This window comes from Tupaia chinensis, unplaced genomic scaffold (assembly GCF_000334495.1).
Source record: "Tupaia chinensis unplaced genomic scaffold, TupChi_1.0 Scaffold148557_1, whole genome shotgun sequence".
Classification (NCBI taxonomy): Eukaryota; Metazoa; Chordata; class Mammalia; order Scandentia; family Tupaiidae; genus Tupaia; species Tupaia belangeri.
The window spans coordinates 1463191-1485114 of NW_006208406.1; the positions used below are offsets into that span (position 1 = coordinate 1463191).

The following is a 21924-nucleotide window of genomic DNA, read 5'->3' on the forward strand; positions in this document are numbered from 1 at the left end:
TCAATACTTCCCCCAATTTTAAATATTCAACTTAATGGAGACAGAGCATCTTTAACTTAACATTTAATGAAAACAGAGCATTTTAACAGGTTCTATGCAAACATGGTTCCACTATTGATTTGCTGTTACCTTATTTTTTAAAAAGGGGTAGTGGTGGGGAGATACAGAGGCAGGGCTATCCCCAGCTAGCAGGATCATAACTTAGGAGTTACATAACTTAGATGTCCTTGACTCTACAAAGCATCAATTGAAGCCAATAAAGCCTGTTTCTACCAACCTTTTGTTTTTAAAAACTACACAATGGGCAGGTGCCTGAGGAATAAAGTTCAGGCCAATGGGTTTTTAAGGGCTCTTTAAGAACCAGAACTAAGGATACATTCTCCAGTTTAAGATACATTTTACAGCTCAAAATACGTTTTTCCTTCTAAAAACGTGACACAAAGAATAATTTACATCAACTGCTTTTTATTATCAAGTTTCAGAAACCCTTCACAAGATGGTAAAAAAAAAAAAAAAAAAAAAAAAAAAAAAAAAGAAAGAAAGAAAAAGAAAAACAAAACAAAAAAACCCCAAAACTTTACAACCACAGCTAATGTAATTTTTCCCCATTGTTCCCAGTCAGCTCCAAACCCATTGTGTGCAAAGCCCATTTTTTCCATGCATCTAAATGATAGATACAGGCTATGAAATTCTTTATTCTATTTGTAGCAGCTTATGCAGGTGCAGCCAAACACAAAGCTTCAGGACAAATTGTACAAACTTTACAATGTGGGATTTGAGTTTAAAATATGAAACATAAAATCTACACAAAACTGATAAAAATCAAGCACAGACACCAGGACTGAAACTTATACCCCACGTGTGAAAGGGACTCTCATTTCCTTTCAAGTGCTTTCTTTATTCTGCTACAGAACAGTCGAAATGAAGATGTAAAGCTTTGTGGTTAGTTTAAATTATACACTCTGTAGATACTATACCAATTTAAAAAGTTACACATAGACCAACAGATGTCCATCAGTTCATCTGGATTGATCAGACACTCCAGCTGGATTGTTGAGAACAAATCAGGCAAACGTGGAAAGAAAATCCACCTGTGCAATTTGTGTGCAGAGTTTACTGATGGGCACACTGCACGCCAGGTCCATGATGGCTGCTGCTTTCTTCATCGGAGCTATCGTTATAGGCTTCGCGCCTCTGACCACCTCCTGAGCCTCGAGTGCTATCAAATTCCTGAAGCTCTACCTCCTCTGTTTCTCCAATTATGTTAGGAACCTCCGGTCTAGAGGGCAGAAGATCTTCTAGTTCCTTCATTTAAAAAAACAAAATCAGGTCAGTTAAAATATTTTCATCAACATCCCTTTTAATACAATCCAGGTATATGCTTCTTTGACCCACAGGCCAAATCTTGAGGCACCTCTTGTGCAACCCATCTATTGCTTCAAAAACAAAAAAATGGAATTGGTTGCTAACATTTAGACACTGGAAAATTTTGGAGCAGACACGGCACTTCCCGCATTCTGCATGAAACACCAGCTTACTAGAGGGTGAGTGGGGAGTGTCTGTATTCTTCAGTTGACAAACTTGTACTGATAGTCCTAGGTTCCCTCATCATCACCTATACCCAATCTGCTTTACTCCCAATGCCTGGCTTCCCATAAACATTTAGACCTGCAATTCTCATTTGAATAGTAATCAGGAAAACCCATCAATAATGCAAATATTTAAAAAGAAAAATTTTCAATTGTGTGATTATAATTTTAGTACCAAAACCAAATTGAAGGTAACAAAGGAACAAGGTATTAAGAGACTTTTGGCCACTTGTTGCTTAAATTTAGAGAATACTTACAGAAAGCTTATCTGGGTTGATCCAGTTGTTTTCAGGAAACTGTACATCAAACTTTATGTAAAGATCGCCTTTTTCAAAGGGATTACGATACTGTGGCATTCCTTCACCTCTGACTACACGAACACATCCTATTATGTGAGTAATAAACAGGAAATGATTAGGAAATTCTACCCAATGTATGTGTTCACTATTATGTGGAGTTACCTACTATAACGAATTATAAATTTTAAGAACATGTGGAAATCTGGATTAGGTAAAAATCAAGATTTACCTGGTTCAATTACTTTGCCAGGGGGGTATTTCACCACAATCTGACGTCCATCAAGGTGCTTAAATGTGAACTGAAATCCACATAGAGCTTCAACAAGTCCTATCTTATATGTCATGTGCAAATCATTCCCATCTCTCTGGAATACCTACAGATAAAGCAAACAAGAAAAACATTAACAAAAACTAAGGAGCCATAACCTGTTGTACTATGATCTTTGGTTCGATTTAAATAACTTAATTCTATCATTCACCACAGGAGGCAGTGTCACTCTCCCTAATTCCCTAAATTTACATTAGGAACATAGTTATCCTCAAGTATTGGGCTAGAAGCTTTTATTAGAAAGGCACTGGAACTGGGAAAAAAAATGGCACAGAACAGAGCTGGCTCCAAAAACAGCACAAGACATACTTTGCAATTATGGCCCACTTCCTGACTCTGACCAGCAGGCTTCTGTAGAACAGACTCACTCCAAAGTGCCTCAGTCATATCTAAACAGGAAAGGGTGTCCAACGTTAGCCTTAAAAAGTGTAATGCTTAGTCAGTAAGGTAAGGGGTTTAATTCTACACTTTACATGTGCACAAAGTTTTTTTTTTGAGAGTTTTTTGCTAAAGGGCACGTGTGCTCACCAGAAAGACAGAGACAGAGAGAGAGAAAGCGAGAAATCACCCCCCCAACGGGGATGGCCACACCGCAATCCCTTCTCCTCCATTCTCCCCTCGGGATCTTGGGCACGCACGCACATGTGCCAGGCATGAGTTAAAGCCACTGGGTCCAGGACTCGAACCGTGGTCAGCTACATGAGAGTCCAGCGACATAGCTATTATGCTAACTGCTGGTCCCCATTTGTACAAAGTTTTATCTCACTTAAAAATTCAAAACCTGGGACCAACAGGTGGTGTAATGGTTACACTGCTAGACTCCCACAGTCGATCATGGTTCCAGTCCTGGACCTAGTGGCTTAAAACTCATACCAGCCACATATGTGTGCATACCCAAATCCCAGGAGAAGAATGAAAAAGGATTGTGGCATGTCTATTGCCCCAGAGGGTGATTTCTCACTTTCTGTTTCTCTGGTGAACACACATACCCGATAGGAAGTATCTCTTAAAATAAATAAATGAATGAATGAAATCAAAACCTGTTGAGATAAAATGTAAATTAAACAGCATTGCTAAAGTTGACTTATTTAATATTATATACACTATAAAATAGGTAATGCAAAAAGCGTTACCTTATTCTTTGAAAAGGCACAACAAATGTTTTTGAGCATTCAATGTGACAACAAATATAACTTCACACATGCTCCACTGTACTTTCTGCTTGAGAAATTAAAATACCTATACATAACTTTTGAAATTTAAGATGAAACAAAATTAGCTTCAGTGAATGGTCACCTAGTTTTTCCCTAGCACAATTCTTTTAAAACTATACAAATCCAAATCCAAACATACATACATCCAACTCTCATGCTCAAATCTACACTTAGTAGTATGTAGAATGTTTCTGATGCACTGACTTTTCTCTCACTTTAAATTATTTATTTTAAAAATTTTGCTATATGGCACATGTAGCAAACTAGAGAGAGAGACACAAAGAAAAGAAAAGTGAGAAAGCAAGCCACCAGGTCTGGGACTCAAATTGTGGCTGGCCAAGTGAGAGTCCAGCACCTTGACCACCACACCACCTGCTGGCCCAATTAATTAATTCATTTCTTAAAGGGTTTTGTCATAGTGGGTGCTCACTAGAGACAAAGACACAGAAGGAAAATGAGAAATCACCCCCATAGAGGATGACCATTCCACAACTCCTTCTCCTCCACTATGCTTTAAGGTAATTAAACCATTATCTTAAACCAGTGACTCTCTGACTGTAGTTCATGTAACAGTTTGTTCTCATCTGCAGGGATACATTCCAAGATGCCCACTAATGTGTGAAACAGTAGAGAGCACTGAAACCTACTGATACCATGTTTCCCTATACAAACATCCCTAGGATAAAGTAATTCATAAATCAGGCACAGTAACAGTTACTAATAATAACAAAAATTTTAAGCTACAGAGAGTTACACAAATGTGATCTCTCTCAAAGTATCTTACTGTACTGGATTCACCTATTTTCCGACTGTGGTTGATCAAAAATGAGGGAACCACTGTACACACTCCCAGTCCCACCCCTACTGCCAGAATCTATGAAGGTGGGGCTCAACAATCTGTAGTTCTTTTGTTTTGTTTTAGTTTTTGCTATGGGGTATATAGAGATCGAGAGACATCAAGTGATGGCCATGCTGCAATTCCTTTTCCTCCATTTTTTCCCCTTGGAATTTAGGGACACACACGCACATGCAGCTACAGTGATTTTCCAACCTGGTGGGTTTGGGACTCTAACCACATAGTGGGCCAAGGGATCCAGCTACCTTGACCTCCACGCCACCTGCTGGCCCCAATCAGTAGTTTTTTTTAAGAGAGATTTTTTTTTTTTGCTACGGTGCGTGTGCTCGCCAGAGAGACAGTTAAAAGGCAAGAAATCAGAAACCAGCAGTTGGTATAATGGCTATGTCACTATACTCTCATGTAGCTGACTGTGGTTCAAGTCCCGAACCCGGTGCCTTAAACAGATGCTGGGTGCGTGTGCGTGCATGCCCAAGATCCCGAGAATAGAGGAGAAGGGATTGCAGCATGGCCATCTCCCCAGGGGTGATTTCTTGCTTCCTGCCTCTATCTTTTTGGTGAACGCACACACCCTATAGCAAAAAAAATAAAACCCCTCCTACCCCCCCAAAAAAAGGGCAAGAGAGGGAGGATGGCCATACTACAATCTGTTCACCTCCATTCTCATTGTGGGATATTGGGCATGCATGCACACATGCCGGGCGAAAACTGTGGTCGGCTATGAGAAAGTCCAGCACCCTAACCACTACGCCACCTGCTGGTCTCAACTGTAGTTTTAATAAGCCTTCCCAGGGGGAGCAGCAGGTGGCATGATGGTTACATCACTGGACTTCCACATAGTTGACCATGGTTCGAGTCCTGCAACCAGCTGCTTAAAACTCATGCCAGTGTACCAGCAGATGGTGTAATGGTTATGTTGCTGGACTCCCACATAGTTGACTATGGTTTAAGTCCCAGATCCAGTGGCTTAAAACTCACGCTAGGAATGTGTGTATGCTTACCCAAAATCCCAAGAGGAGAATGAAGAAGGGACTACGGCATGGCCACCCCCTCTGGGGGGGTGATTTCTCACTTTGTGTCTCTCTCTCTGGCGAGCACACATGCCTTATAGCAAAAACCCCTCAACCTCCGCCCCCCCCTCCAAAAAAAACCAAACTCACACCAGGTACATGTATGTGCATGGTGCCCCAAATCCTGAGAGAATGGAGAAGGGACTGGTATGGTCACCCCCACAGGGAGTGATTTCTCACTTTCTCTGTCTCTCACAGGCACATGTACCCTATAGCAAAAATCTCAACAGCAACAACAACAAAATCAAGCCCTTGGGGCCTGCAGGTGGCGTGGTGGTTAAGGGTGCTGGACTCCCACATGGTCGACCGAGTTTCAAGTCTGGGACCTGGTGGCTTGCTTTCTCTCTCTCTCTCTCTGTCCCTCTCTGGTCAAATCAAATCTAATATATTCAAAAGTCTGAGAACAAATTAATTTGTATTAGCTCTGCACACATTTACTCAAATGTTCCTCACAATGGGATCAATAAGGTTTCTTTCATGCAGTACATTTCAATCATTTAAAAATGCTATGTATAATGTAATGCCAGTGTTTCTGTGTATCTTATAATAATAGTGTTCCAAGAACCGTTTCTTACCAAATTATCTTTCAGTTAAAGCTCTACTAGAAATAGGGTATAGGACAATACCATGTTTTTGTACAGTATAGTTGGATTTAAAGTGATTTCAATAAAAAATGATATTAGGGTTGTGGCTGGTGTTTTGGTTGGTGCGGTAGATAATTTGATGCTAAAGTTTAAACAAGAGGAGTCAACTGGTGGGACAGTCCTCTGCGATGCTGGAGCCACATGGGAAGGTCCCAGGTTAGTGTCCCAATGTCTCCCTGCACACAAAGAGGGTTGCACATGTGCATGCATACCCATGATCTGGGCTGACTGGAGCTAGGGGTGGATTATGGCATAAGGACCCCTACTGGGGATGCCCATCTCTTACGAATTAACAGATTAAGTTTAAACAGAGAAATAAGCAAGAATACCAGGAAATTTTTGAAAAAGGTTCATGAGAACGGACTACTAAGCATCGGAGAATAAAGCGCAAAAAGATTACAGTAGAGTGACATCACCAGATTCTGTGATTTTGTGCTGTACAAATGCATTATGTGGTTGGGTCCAAGGCCTGGTAGTTACTGGAGCTAGACGTCATTCATAGGTGAAAAGGGCAGTGCCCCCACTCACCCAAATAGAGCCATTGTACTGCATGGTCCCTGTTAAATCTCCCCCTACTTTTATTTGATTCCAATTCTTCTCCTCTCCCAGTCACCATACTTAGACATGTAAATCTTGTTATTAAAGAATTCATGGGCCCTTGCAATGGGACTTAATTAGATAGAGGCCAGCAGGTGGCATGGGGGTTAAGGGCACTGAACTCCCACATGGCTGACTATGGTTTAAGTCCCAAACCTGGAAGCTTGCTTTCTCTTTCTCTCTCTCTCTCTCTAGCCCTCTCTGGTCAAATTAAATAAATAAAGTTAATCAGATAAAGACCAGAAGGTCAGATGGACATAGTCCAGAACATGCAGGTAATACAAAAGCATTATCACAAAGATGGGAACGGGGCAAGGCACTTCCTGATGGGCAGGATCCTCCCGGATTCTGGGGAATGGATTCTAAAATATGGATCACCAGGTCCTCAAAGTTAACTGAAATACTATAACCTTTTCCAAATTAACAGCCTCTGAACAAACTCATTTCCAATTAGCAACCATTACTTAGGGTCTTATGACCATGAGTTCACCCTAAGGTACAGCAAAACCTATAGGACATATGACCCCTATCACTGGTGGGACACATGCACGATAAGCCCTGACAAAGCCTCTCCTAACCCAGATGAACATGCCCCCCCCCAACATTCCATGCCCTTGTAGTTCTTCTCCCTTATGATATTCCTCCCCTCTGCAATCAACTCTCCACTTGCTATCCTCTCTCTATGTCTGCATACCCAATTCTTCATGCGGGTGAGACAAGGACCTGGTCAACTTACAGCTCCAGATTTGGCAGTGGTGTTGGGCCTGATCACCCCAACTTCTATTATCAGCTGGATTTCCCCAAGGCCTACCACACAAATTGAACTCTGGCCTCAAGTAGCTTGAAAAACACACTGGACACTGGGTTTGTGCTTGCCTCAAATCACAAAAGGGTGGAGAAATGGAAGAGAAAGGATTTTAGCATGACCACACCCCATGGGGAGGGCTCTCTCCCTCTTCCTCTCTTCCCCTCTGGAGAGCACACATGGCCCTCTGGCAAATGGGGGGGGGAGGTGAAGAGAGGCATTATGAACACACACAGACTGAAAAGTAATATGGCAAGATGAATATACATGATTATAGTACTTCTAAAAACGGAATGTTTTTTGATCCAAAGGTTTATACTGTTTGGCCAGCTGGTGGTGTGGCGGTTAAGGTGTTTGCTCCCACATGGCTGACTGCATAGGGTTCAAATCCCAAACTCCAGCAGTTTGAGAAACACGCTGGTGCCAAGTGTGTGCATGCCCAGAATCTCAAGAGGAGAATGGACAAGAGATTTTGGTGTGGTCATTCCTCCAGGGGGTTGTTTTTTCACTTTCCCTGTCTCTTTCCAGAGAGCACATGTGCCCTATAGCAAAAACTTGAGAGAAGATTTATATTCTTTCATCTACAACACCCACCCTAATCTCATTATGGCCTTAATTATTTTAGCAAGAGTTAGGATTGGGTGAAAAGGCACAAAACAGAATTCACTCAACAATTCACTAGCTTCATGTTCTAGTTCAAACCATTCTAGTTTTCTTCATAAGACTGAGAACATTTGGGTCAACAAGTAGAATGGTGGTTAAGGCACTGGACCCACATCATCAACAACAGTTTGAGTCTCAGATCTGGCGGTTTGAGAATCACCCAGGTGTGGGCCCAAAATCTCGAGGAGAATGGAAGAGAAGGGACTGTGGTATGGTCATCCTCCCTTGGGGAGATTTCTCACTTTCCCTCTCTCTGCCTCTGGTAAGCACATATGCCCTATGACAAAAAATTAAAAAACAAAAACAAAAACAAAAAACCCCAACCAAACAAACAAACAAAAAAAAACAGAACTTTTTCAGTGGTATAAACTAAACTAAATAAAATGCTCAATCACAGCATTGGCTCAAATTTACTTTACTAAACCAAGAAAGGGCCAGCAAGTGGCACAGTGGTTAAGGTGCTAGACCCCCACATGGTCGACCATGGTTGAGTCTTGGACCTGGTGGCTTCAAAATCTCACCAGGCCGTGTGTTTGTACATGCCTAAAATCCTGAGAAGAGAATAAGGAAGAAGGGATTGTGGTGTGTCCATCCCCCCAAGGGGTGACTTCTCACTTTCCCTCTGTTACTCTGTGTCTCTCTGGTGAATGCATATGCCCTACAGCAAAAATGAAAATTAAATGAACCTTCATTCTAACCTTTAGTATCTTCTACTTTCTTTTTCCTTTTTTGAGAGAGATTCTTTGTTATAGGGTGCACATGCTTGCCAGAGAGACAGAAAGCGAGAATCACCTCTTGGAGGGGATGGCCACGCCACAATGACTTCTCTTATTTAATCTCCTCTCAGGATTTTGGGCACACACACACACGCACCTGGTGTTACATTTCAAGCTGGTAGGTCCAGGACTCAAACCACTGTCAACTACGTGGGAGTCCAGCAACATAAATATTATGCCATCCACCTGTTCCACTATCTTCTACTTTCTACTTTAGACCAGTTACATTTGCTTTCTGTTGGAAACTGCCGCTAAAATTTTAATAGGTGACTTACTTTTTTTTAAAAAATTATTTAGTTAGCTTTATTTCTTCATTCATTTAGTTTTTAGTTTTGACCAGAGAAAGACAGAGAGAGAGAAGGAGGGAAACTGAGAAAGCAAACCACCAGGTCCAGGACTCAAACCAGGGCCAGTTATGTGGGTGTGTCCAGCACCTTAACCACCATGCCACCTGCTGGTCCCCAATAGGTGACTTACTTTTAAAGGCCTCCCAACAGCCCTAAGAAAAGAAGCTTATTCATAATCTCATTTGATTCTACAATATCCTTCCCAAGGGAGATTGTCTTTGTTTTTGCTCAGCAAAGCCAAGCCCAGGGAAACTAAAGCTGGCAAAATGGGAGTCAGACCTTTAGTCCCTTACTTCCAAACCCAGTGATCTCTACTTTTAAAGTCCAATTTAATTATACAGCAATGTTAAATACTAAATTTAAAGTTAAAAAAAAAGGGTTTAAATCCCCCGAAATATCACTCCTAAACTTCACGGCCCCCTTGAATTCGACACTGTCTGAGGCCATTTGATAACTGACTCCAGACTGCTTCGGTGATTCTTTTTTTTTTTGGAAGAAAGGTTTTTGCTATAGGGCATGTGAACTTGCTGGAAAGAGAGAGAGGAACAAAGAGACAGAAAGTAAGAAATCACCCCCCAGGGGGGATGGCCATGCTGCAATCCCTTCTCTTCCATCTCATCTCAGGATCTTGTGCACACATGCGCATGTGCCCAGCTTAAATTCAAGCCTAGGGTCCGGGACTCAAACCATGGTCGACTTCGTGGGAGTCCAGCGACATAACCATTACGCCATCTGCTGGTCCCCTGCTTCAGTGACTCTATCAGTAAAAATATTCATGTATATTAATGCCTTGTATGCGTCATACAGTGTTGTATAGGCAAAACTGAATTACAGAGGTAGAAGCTAAAATGCCAACAGAGAATCTTCCAAGAGTGATAAATATTTCAATCTTCAGGCGATGAGGCAGAATTGTAGAAATCACTCTTACTTTCCTTTTTTTTTTCTTAGAGGTTTTTGCTATAGGGTGCGTGCGCTCGCCAGACAGAGACAGACAAAGAGACACTAAGTGAGAAATCACCCCCCAGGGAGGATGGCCACGCCGCAATCCCTTCTCCTCCTTTCTCCTCTCGGGATCTTGGGCACGCATGCACACGCGCACAGCGTGAGTTTTAAGCCACTGGGTCCGGGATGCAAACCGTGGTCGACTACGTGGGAGTCCAGTGACATAGCCATTACGCTAACTGCTGGTTCCACTTTCTTTTTTTTTTTTTTAGCAATCTTATAGACCCCTGCTGTCATTTATAAGTTTGGCAATATCCACCAAAAGCCAAGATACATGGTAATTCACAGCTTTGCTGAGGCATAAAATCTGCCTATTATGAATATCCTGGAAGAATATTCCAGAAGAGCATGACAACCTTGTGAGAGAATATAATCCAATTACCAGGATCCGCATTTTACGCCAGGCACTTGCGTGTATGCCCTTTATTGTTTTCTAGATTCTAGAGGTGATTTTAAACTTTACTGTTACTTGCAGAAATAACCAACAAAAGGAATAGAATTTTAGTGTAAATTAAAATGTGGTTAATCTGTTACGTAAAGATTCAGAGGAACTCTTGAGTAAATGTGATCAAATACAAAGACAGAATTTCGTCAAATGCGTTCAAATGCGTCTACATTCACCAGTGTTAGACAAATTCTTTTTGCCTTGATACATATTCAAGCAAAAATTTAAAAGAACTCCAGAATCTTTTTTTCCTTTAAAGAAACTCACCTAGCTACCCAACAAATCAATCAACAGAGCAGTACTGAAGACTAAAGCCCTGGTCCACTAATCACTCATCAAATTAATTTCACAGTGAAAAAAGATCATCTGGTCCAATGCCTTTATTTTCATAAACAAGGAATCAGGTGCAGAGACAACAAGATTAAAGTTATTACAGTGCCAGTCAATGGCCAGTCCAGGATTAAATCTGACTCCTATGATGCTTCTGACTACACCTGTCTTGTTAGCTTTATACAAGTCATTCTATGCTCTCTTACCAACTCTATCAATCTTCAGTCATTCCAGGAAATCCAAATAGATTAAACCTATTTCTCACAAACAAGACCCACTTCTGAATAAAACAAAATACAAATAAAAAATATAAAACAAAGGAAATTACCTCATGTTCTTTCTCCTGTAGCAAAAGAACAATGTCTCCTGGTTCCACTCCTGGGGCCTGGTCTGCTTCCCCAGTAAATGTGATTCTCTGTCCATGTTTCATGCCTTTGTCTACGTGGACTTCAAGAATCTTGACTTCTTTTATCACCTTCTTCCCTTCACATTTTTTACAACGGTCCTTTTCATTAATTACCTCTCCTAGAAAGAGACTTTATTGAAACTTTCAGAAAGAAGATGCACAGCACTCTTGACAATGCCTTCATTCTGGTTCTTGTTTGTTTGTTTGTTTAAAGGTTTTTGCCATAGGGTGCATGCGCTCACCAGAGAGAAACAGAGAGAGTGAGAGGAAAAGTGAGAAGCCCCCTCCCGGGAGGAGGGGAAAAGTTATGCTGCAATCCCTTGTTCTCCTGGGATTTGGGCACATACACATGTACCCAGTGTGAGTTTCAAGCCTCCAGGTCCAGGACCCTAAGAGCAGTTGGCCATGTGGGAGTCCAGTGACATATCCATTATGCCATTTGCTAGTCCCCTCTTCTATACATTCTTTTAAAATACTTGATTATGGTATAATAAAGCAAAATTAAAGTTGTAACTAGTATATTAAGAAAAAACTACCCACTACTTCCCCCCCTTTTATAAATTTTTTTTAAAGGTTTTTGCTGTAGGGTTTATACAATTGCTGGAGAGAGACAGAGAGAGAAAGTGAGAAATCACACCACCAGGAGGATGGCCATGCCACAATCTCATCTTTTCCATTTTTCTCTTGGGATTTTTGGGAACACATGTACACAAAGAGACCCAGTATGATTTTCAAACCTCTGGGTCTGAAACTCAAACCATGGTTGGTCATGTGGGAATCTAGCACCTTAACTATCACACCATCTATTGGCCCCAGCACTGTCTTATTTCTGCTTTTTTGGGGGGAGTTTGTTTTTTATTATTACTATCATCATTATTAAAAAAATTTTTTTACTATCATTATTATTTAATACATTCAATCGCTATACATCTTCTAGCTCATAGAGAAAATTTACCCAACATGAAATAACCTCAGACCAGTCCCCAGCACTGCTTTCTAGATCAGTCCCCAGCACTGCTTTCTAATGGCTGATTATTGGCACACATTAATACTTAGATGTGTTCAACTGATGACTTTGGAGACTTTTTGTTTGTTTGTTTTTCAAAGAATTATTTATGTAATTTATTTATCATTATTGTTCTTCAGTTTTACCAGAGAAAGACAGACAGTGAGAGGCAGGAAGAGTGAGAAAGCAAGCCACCAGGTCCAGGATTTGAACCACAGTCAGCCATGTGGGAGTCCAGCACCTTAACCACTATGCCACCTGCTGGCCCCTTAGGGACTGTTTTTTGACCAGAGCTTCTGTAAAACATGCTCTGTAAACTGTTTTTTTTTTTTTTTTTCTTCAAATAATGATACATGAAAAAAGATTTCAGTCAACTTTGGTTTCTTGACTGTCAGCAACTTTCATAAGGAAATACATATTCTTTTCTTTTTGGAGAGGTTTTTTGCTAGAGGGCACGTGAACTTGCCAGAGAGACAGAAAGCGAGAAATCACCCCCCAGTGGGGATGGCCATGCCACAATCCTTTCTCCTCCAGGGATCTTGGGTGCACACGCGTCCAGCGTGAATTTAAGCCTCCCGGTCTGGGACTCGAACCGTGGTTGACTACATGGGAGTCCAGTGACATAGTCATTACGCTAACCACTGGTCCCAGGAAATATATATTCTCTAGGAGGCTGAGATGTACAGAGTCTCAAAATCAGCTCATCATTTCCAGGAAGAATTTGTAAAGGATGCTGTTGAACTGCATTAATAGAGATCTATACTGTCCAATATGGTGGTCACTAGGCACCTGTAGCAATTTAAATTATTTTAAAAGTTCAGTCCCTGGGGCCAGCAGATGGTGTAGTGGTTACATCACTGGACTCCCACATGGCAGACCATGGCTTGAGTCCTGGACCCAGTGGCTTGAAAATCACATTAGGCATGTGTGCATGCATGCCCAAGATCCCAGGAGGAGTAAGGACAAGAGGGACTGTGGCATGACCATCCCTCCAAGGGTGATTTCTCACTTTCCCTCTCATTGTCTCTCTCTCCCTGATGAGAGCACACATCTTATGGTAAAAACCCATAAAAATAAATTTGGTTCCTTGGCAGCCACATTTCAAGCATTCTATAGCCACGAACAGCTAGTAACTATTATACTACACATTATAAATACAGAACATTTCCATCAGTGCAGGAAAAAAATTATATCAGACAGCACTGCTCTAGAATAAAGTTGTCACAGGCCAAATTGGGAAACCTACTTGTTTTTGTAAACGAAGTTTTACTAGAATACAGCCATGATCACTGCCTGTGGCTATAAGCACTAGTAGAGTAAGAGGTGAGCAGTTATGAAAAACAAGCCTAAAATACTTCTCTGACAAGTACTTCAATTCCAAAATCCATCCTCAAAAGTTTGCTAAAGCTTACAGTAAAATCCACTACTTATTAGAATTAAGTAAACAATTTCCTATATCCTTTATCAAATTTAACCTTTTAATAATACAAAGGGACAGGGATCAGCAGATGATGTAGCAGTTATTTCGCTGAACTCTCACATGGTTGACTACGATTTGAGTTCCAGACCCAATGGTTTCAATCTCATGCCAGGCACATGTGCATGCATGCCCAAAATCCCAAGAGGAGAATGGAGAAGGGACAGCGGCAATGGCCATACCCCCTAGGGAGTGATTTCTCACTTTCCGGTGAGCATGTGCCCCCGATAGCAAAAATCACTCTAAAAAAAGAAAATGTTTTCACATTTTTAGAATTCAGTATGTATCTTTAAGAAGATGAACAAAAACACTTGAAAAAGGAAAACTGTAAACCTTTCCAATTTCTGCATCCCCAAATTATTCCAATATAAAAGCGGAAATACTGGCATGCATACCTTCTCCATTACAATCAGAGCACACAGACTGCATCTGTTGTACCATTCCTGGAGCCAGCTGTCTGATCATGATGCGTACACCTCGACCCCGACAAGCACTGCATTTCTGAACAGCTCCAGACTTTCCACCTTGGCTAAGGCAAAGGGTATGAATTAGATTTTCCCCATAGACCATTCTGATATACCAGACAAACAGAATTTATGCTTTGTACCTTCATCTTCGACCCCCCAAAACTAATACTTAAATTGACTTTCCAAGTATCAGAAGCTGTTGTTTTCTGTTGAGTAGCTAAGTTTAAAATCTTGAAAGATTTTAACCTGGTAAGACTTTCAGTGTGACAATGAAAGAAAAAGCAAACTATATTGCATAAACCAGAAGACATACTTACCCACTGCATGCACTACACAGTACGTTCTTGCTAAGTTGTAGTTTGGTTGTCTTGCCATTATATAGATCTTCTAAAGATACCCTGGGGAGAAATTTCAGGTTGGATCAAATTTTGCCAAGTTTTCTTAAATACAAGATATAAATGAGAGCTGATGAAGCAAATCCCACCATAACCATTTAAAACAAAGAAAAAACATCTCATATTAAGTCAATTTGACTGAGGTTTTATTTTGTAGCTCAAACATGCAGAAAGATTTTATCACTATCAACAGCATATATTGTGCTCAAAACCAAAACCTATAGCATCAAGTCAACAATCTGCTGTGCAACAACTTCTGTTAAAGCTGATGACTATTCAAGCATTACAACCTTCTTTTGGCCTCAAGCACTACCTAAGAAACTCCTGATCACAAAACTGAGGCACAGACTGGTTAAATAACTTGTCTGGGATCACAAAGGTGTTTGGCTCTAGAGCCCATGCTCTACTACAAGGTTCTGCTCCCTCTATGGACAAATTTGAAAGGTTATAAACTTGTATTACAGCTTAAAGGAGGCAATTAGATGGCATATGTCTCAAAAAAAAAAAAAAAAAGTAGTTCTGGGACCAGCAGTTAGCATAATCGCTATGTCACTGGACTCCCATGTAGTCATTCACAGTTCAAATCCCGGACCCGGTGGCTTAAACTCATGCCGGGTGCGTGTGCGTGCCTGCCCAAGATCCTGAAAGGAGAATAGAGAAGGGACTGTGGTGTGGCCATCCCCCTGGAGGGTGATTTCTCACTTTCTGTCTCTCTGGTGAGCGCACGTGCCCTATAGCTTAAAAACAAACAAAGAAACAAACAAACAAACACCTCTCCAAAAAAAGAAAAAAAAAAATAGTTCTGTGGCCAGCAGGTGGCATGGTGGTTAAGGTGCTAGGCCACATGGCTGAATGTGCTTCAAGTCCTAGACCTGGCAGCTTGCTTGTTCTCTCTCTCTCTCACTCTCTGATCAAACTGAACAGTAATTAATTAATGAAATTAAATAATTTTTTAAAAAGTAGTTCTTGCCTACAGTGTGACAGAAACAAAGAATCAACAGCTTTTCAGCAGAGACTTTACAAGTTTTAGAGGTTCTGAAGAACCTACCATATCATAAGCAGAACTCTGTTTGAACAATTTGCATGAAATATTCAAAGAGGTCTACAACATAAAAGATGGAGTGAAAAATTCATAAAGTTGTGTGTGTGTGTGTGTATTTTGCTATAGGGCGCATGTGCTCGCCAGACAGAGACAGAGCGACAGAAAGCGAGAAATCACCCCCCCAGGGGGTATGGCCACACCGCAATCCCTTCTCCTCCATTCTTCTCTTGGGCACGCATGCACACGTGCCCGGCATGAGTTTTAAGCCACCTGGTCCGGGACACGAACCACAGTCGACTACATGGGAGTCCAGAGACATAACCATTACGCTAACTGCTGGTCCCAAAGTTGTATATATTAAATACACACAGCTTTTTGTATGTAGTCATAAGTCAATGAAATGGTATGGGGAAAAAAAAAGCTAGGCTAGCAGATGGCAAAGTGGTTAGGGTGCTGGACACCCACACGGCTGAACGTAGTTTGAGTCCCAGACTTGATTGGAAATCACACCAGGCGCACATGTGTGCATTTCCAAAAACCTGAAAGGAGAAGGGATTGTTGGATGGCCATCAGCCCCAGGGAGATTTCTCACTTTCTCTCTCTCTCTCCTGTAAGCGCACATGCCCTGTGGCAGAAATCTAAAAAAAAAAAATAAAAGGAGGAAAAGAAAGTAGAAAAAACTATTGAGCCAGCAGGTGGCATGGAGATTAAGGTACCAGATCTGTCATGGCCCACTGTGTAGTTTGAGAGGCTTGAAGAACATGATGGGTGCATGTGCGCAAGCCCAAAATCCCAAGAGGAGAATGAAAAACAGACTGCTACGTAGCCATTCTTCTTGGGTGACTGCTTATTCCCAGTCTTCCATCAGGTGAGTGCATGCACCCTATATCAAACTAAAAGATAAAACCCAACTCATTTACTAAGGTGCATAGCATAAATGAATTACAGGACCAACTTTCAAACTAACAGAAAAAAATCAGTATTTATCAAAGTTCTTCAAAAAACTACAAACAGAACCATCTTTTTGGGGGCCAACATACAGCATGGTTATCGTCACTGGATACCCAAACGGCTGACCACCATTCGAGTTTCAGATCCAGTGGCTTGAAACTCACACCATGTGTGTGTGCATGTGTGCCCAAGATCCCAGAAGGGGAATGGAGAAGAAGGGATTGTTGTGTGGCCATCCCCCCAGGGGTGTATGTGTATCATTTCTCACTTTCTCTTCTAGTGTGTCTCTGGCAGGTGCCCTAAGGCAAAAACCTTAAAAAAAAAAAAAAACCTTCTGATCCAGCAGTTTCATTATTAGGTATACATCTAGAAAAAAGGAAATCAGAGTGTTATAAAGATATCTACACTTCAATGTTTATTTGAACATTTGTTTCAAATGCTGGATATTTGTTTATTTACAACAGCCAAGACATGGAATAAAGCTAAGTATCCACCAACAGACCAAGAGATAAAGAAAATGCAGTATATGTTTGTGTGTGTGTATATACACACACAATTTTATACTATTCAGCCTTTAAAAAGAATGAAACTGGGGCCAGCAGGTGGCACAGTGGTTAAGGGTGCTGGACTCCCATATGGCCAACTGCGGTTCAACTCCTGGATCTTGCAGCTTCCTTTCTTACTCCCCTCCCACCCCCTCACTCTGTCCCTCTTTGGGAAAGGAAGGAAGGAAGGAAGGAAGGAAGGAAGGAAGGAAGGAAGGAAGGAAGTCAGTCAGTCACAAAAAATAATAATTAAACAAACAAACAAAAATTGTCATTCCATGCAACATGAACAAGCCTGGAGGACACTATGTTAAGTGAAATAATCTAGACACAAAGAGGAAAAACCACATGTTCTCACTCATGTGGTAACTGAAAAGCTAACCTCACAGAAGTAAAGGGTCAAATAGAAATGATTACTATTACTAGAGCTTAGAAGAGTGGGGGGAGAGGGAGAAATAGAGATACTGGTGAACAGATATGAAATAAACAATTGAGGAAATAAGCTTTAGTGTTTCATAGCACAATAGGATAACTTTAGTTATCAATAATTTATTGTATATTTCAGAACAGCTGGAAGGATTTTGAATGTCCCCAACACAAAGTAATGATAAATAATCTAAGTATATTGAAAGTTGGGACTAGCGGATAGGGTGATTTCTCACTTTTGGTCTCTCTGTCTCTCTCTTTGGTGAGTACACGCGTGCTATAGCAAAAAAAGAAAAAAACTAAATATATCGAATGTCACACATACTATTCATTTAGATTTTGGCAGCAATTTAATAATTTGGTTTTACTCTTCCTGTGTTTTTAAATCTCTTTTAGTAATGATTTACTTTAAAATCCGAGGTATAAGAGGAACAACAACAAAATAGTTATAAGTATTTTACAGGAGCCAGCAGAAGGCATAACGGTTACATCACAGGACTTCCATGTGGTTGACTGCTGTTCCCAGATCTGGTGGCTTAAAATGCGCCAGGCATGCGTGTGTACATACATGCTCAAGATCCCAAGAGGAGAATGGAGAAGAAAGGACTGCGGCATGGCCATCCCTCCTGGGGAGTGACTTCTCACTTTGTCTCTCCCTCCAGTGAGCACATGTACCCTATAGCAAAAATCTCTCCACTACCAATAACATTTTCAAATAATGACAAAACCACAGCTTAGTATTAGACTGAAGCACTTGGTTATCTCCATCTTTTACAATCTTTGTAAGAATCTTTAACCAACCAACAGGTAGTTTTTCTTTTTCTCTACTTGTTCATTTATAACTAGAATATAAAACCATTATCGTAGAAGCCAAAAGGTCCACATTTCAATAAACATGGCCAAGGATGGGAAAATGTAGGTAATGGTTTGCCTAAGCAGGCGGCTGCCACCACTGGCGACTAAACTGGTACAATCCGTCTACAAGAGCCAATTTAGTTGTATTTATCAGACTTAAAGCACTAACGCCTATTTGGAATCTCTGCCAAGGAGAGAAAAACCTGTACACAAGGATAAATCATGGCAGCACTATCTATTATAGAAGAAAACTGGTAACATCCTATATAAAAGGTGAATAATTAAGTAAACTATAGAATGAAATAGTATAAAGCCAAAATGAAATATTTTTAACAGGAAAATTTTACAGCAGAAAACTGCCCTTACTATACAGTATGAAACAAAATTTTAAAATTTGGAAGAACATAAAAAAAATCATAGATATAGAACAAGTACTCTCTTGATCTTATTTACTTTTATACCACCCCCAAAGAAAAAAAATAAAAGAATATTGTACAAATGTTACTCTTGAGAAGTTATTCAAATAATTTACTTCTCAGGATAAATTATTTTAATATATAAAAAAAATTTAAAGATACAACTCAAACATGGTAACAGATTACACAGAACTTCCTCTAAGTTACTCAAATGTTTAAACTGGATATTGTAGAAATATTTTAATAAATACATTAACTCTAGTTTCTGGCACTTGCTGATAAAATCATTATCAGTTCATGAAAAAAATAATGACCGAGACAAAAGAGCTGACAGATTTTATAACATGAGATAGCTATTTTCATAATGCAAAGGACTTGTGAATCTGAAGTCTAAGATCAAGGTCAGACGCCATTCATATGATCGCAGGTTTATGTCAGGCTGGAAGCCAGCAAGCTCCATGGAAACCAATTTAGGAGAGTTCACATTGAGGATCAAGTAATAGTGACTATAACATGTAAACAAACTAGGCAGCCACTCACTTGTAAAAATTTTAAATAAAAAGCTGGAATACTCACATACTTCAAAGAAAATAATTTTCACATTCAAAAATTTAAATTATAACAACAAGCAGCCTCAGAAGTACATAATAAGCCATCTTTTATGAAGTAGAAAACACCAACCACCCGTTAAGAGCTGTAGCAAACCCAAACATCTAGATTATTAAATTCAGTCAACCAATGGCGACATAAGGCAAATGGAAGGTTTTTTTCCCTAATGAAGGGTAAGAACATTTAATGATATTTTTTCTCTTCTGAGTAGTAAATGCTTTTTCTGAAAGTACTTACTATCTTTTGATAAAAGGAAAAAAGATATTTACTTGAGTGGATGCATCATGTCCTCTCCTCTTCTTCTGCCATTTCGACTTCTACTCTGATTGCCCATGAAGCCGAACAATCCTCCACCAAAAATGTGAGAGAAAATATCATCCATGCCACCACCTCCACCGCTACCTTCCCGAAGACCTTGTTCTCCGTATCTGTCATATAACTCACGCTTCTCAGGATTTGATAGTACTTCATATGCAAAACTTATTTCTTTAAACTATAAAGAAAAAGTAAAAATGAACACAATTTGATTTCATAAAGAAGAGTAAGGAAAAGCTACAGAAATTCAGCATCTACTAATCCTTTCTTAAAAAATTATTTTATTGTTATTATTTTATTATTTTTTTAAAGGTGATGAGAGAGAGAGAGAGAAAGTGAAAAAGCATGCCACCAGGTCCCAGGCTAGAACCATGGTCAGCCATGTAGAAGTCCAGCCACCTCAACCACCACGTCACCTGCTGGCCCCCAGAATCTACTCTTTTTTTTTGAGAGGTTTTTGCAATAGAGCACGTGTGCTTGCCAGAAAACAGAGAGAGAGAGAAAGCGAGAAATCACCCGGGGGTGGGGGATCACAGTCCGGGTCTGGGATTCGAACCACGTTGACTACATGGTAATCCAGCAACATAGCCATTATGGCATCCGCTGATCCCAGGATCTAATTCTAATAAATACTATAAGTTATCTTTGGTTTGATTCTGATTCTATTTACCACATACCACTAGTGCTTGGAATACTAGTATTCCTATTACAATACTGAAATACTTTTTATTTTTTGCCATAGGGCACATATGCTCTCAGGAGAAAGAGAGAAAGTCAGAAATCACCCCTCAGGGGGGATGATCATACCGTGATCCCTTCTCTTCCAGAGATTCTGGGCAAGCATACATGTGCCTAACATGATTCTCAAGCTGCCAGGCCTGGGACTCAAGTCGAGATTGGCTATGTGGGAGTTCAGCGTCTTAACCACCAAGCCACCTCCTGCTCCCTCTAAAATACTCAATATAAAAATCAGACCGTAGGTATAGTTGGTTTTCTGGCAATATTCCTTTTATTCTTTTTAAAAATAAATTATTTTATTTAACCTTATTTATTTATTTGATTTGATTTGATCAGAGAGGGAGAGAGCAAGAGCAAGAGAGTGAGAAAGCAGGCTGCCAGGTTCGGGACTTGAACTGTGGTTGGCCATGTGGGAGTCCAGTGCCATTAATCACCACACCACCTGCTGACCCCCCTTTTATTTTTTCTAAATTTGCCAGAAGGCCTGTGTGCTTGCTGGAGAGAGACAAAATGAGAAAGCCCCCTCCCTTCTCCACTTCTCTCGCCTTTCAGGATTTGGGGCACACAGGCACACACACCTAGAATGCTTAAAAGTGGGGACCAGGACTCAAAACTGTACAGGTGGCCATGTGAGATCCAGCAGCCTTAACCATCACACCACTGGCTGGCCTCAACATTTGTTTTTTCAAGGAGGGCAATTTAAGTTTAAACCTAAAACCCCAGGATTAAAAAAAAAAAAAAAGTTTTAAATATCTTAAACTTACTTTGTCTCCAGCATTTGGATTCTTATCAGGATGGTATTCCTTGGCCAACTTCCTGTATGCCTTCAAAAAACGATTAAAAAAAAGGGGGGAGCATTATTACACAGTATACAAACACCAGTTTAAAGATTTGCACTAACTTTCTGAGAAACAATGTACTAAAGTCATAAACTTCCAAAAGTATCTTTTATTTGCTGGACTGTTTGGCCATTTTCCATCTTGGTATTGTTTTTTCACTAATGTAATGTAACAAAATGGTAATCTGAATGTCTTTGATGGCAGTAATCCGACCAATATGACCTCAATACATGTGGAACAAAAGATGGTTAAACTTTACAGACTGCAAAACGTTATTACACGAAAGTCAAACTAAGGTAAGAATACCTGCTGCTCATGAGGGCTCCTGTCTTCCCTCTAACTGTAACATCAGGAAAAAGTCAAGGTCTTAGGAAGTGTCTTTTGGTGTTTCATTTGCACACGGTGGGTGATGGGTCTACATTGACTTTGGTTGTAATGAAATTGCATAAACGCTTAACTAGGTGGGTGAGCA

General features: G+C 40.4%; 1 protein-coding gene across 1 annotated transcript; it reads right to left on the reverse strand.

The window, feature by feature from the left end:
* Positions 1 to 46: 46 nt before the first annotated feature.
* DNAJA2 (DnaJ heat shock protein family (Hsp40) member A2) lies at positions 47 to 21437 on the reverse strand (the record flags this gene model as incomplete). The annotated part of the gene is given in 8 exon segments (XM_014585001.1): positions 47 to 1305; positions 1847 to 1974; positions 2118 to 2262; positions 11294 to 11490; positions 14250 to 14383; positions 14639 to 14719; positions 19830 to 20053; positions 21378 to 21437. Coding segments are annotated over 8 exon segments (1161 nt in total), but the record flags the coding sequence as incomplete, so codon positions are not given.
* Between the last annotated feature and the right edge of the window lie 487 nt (positions 21438 to 21924).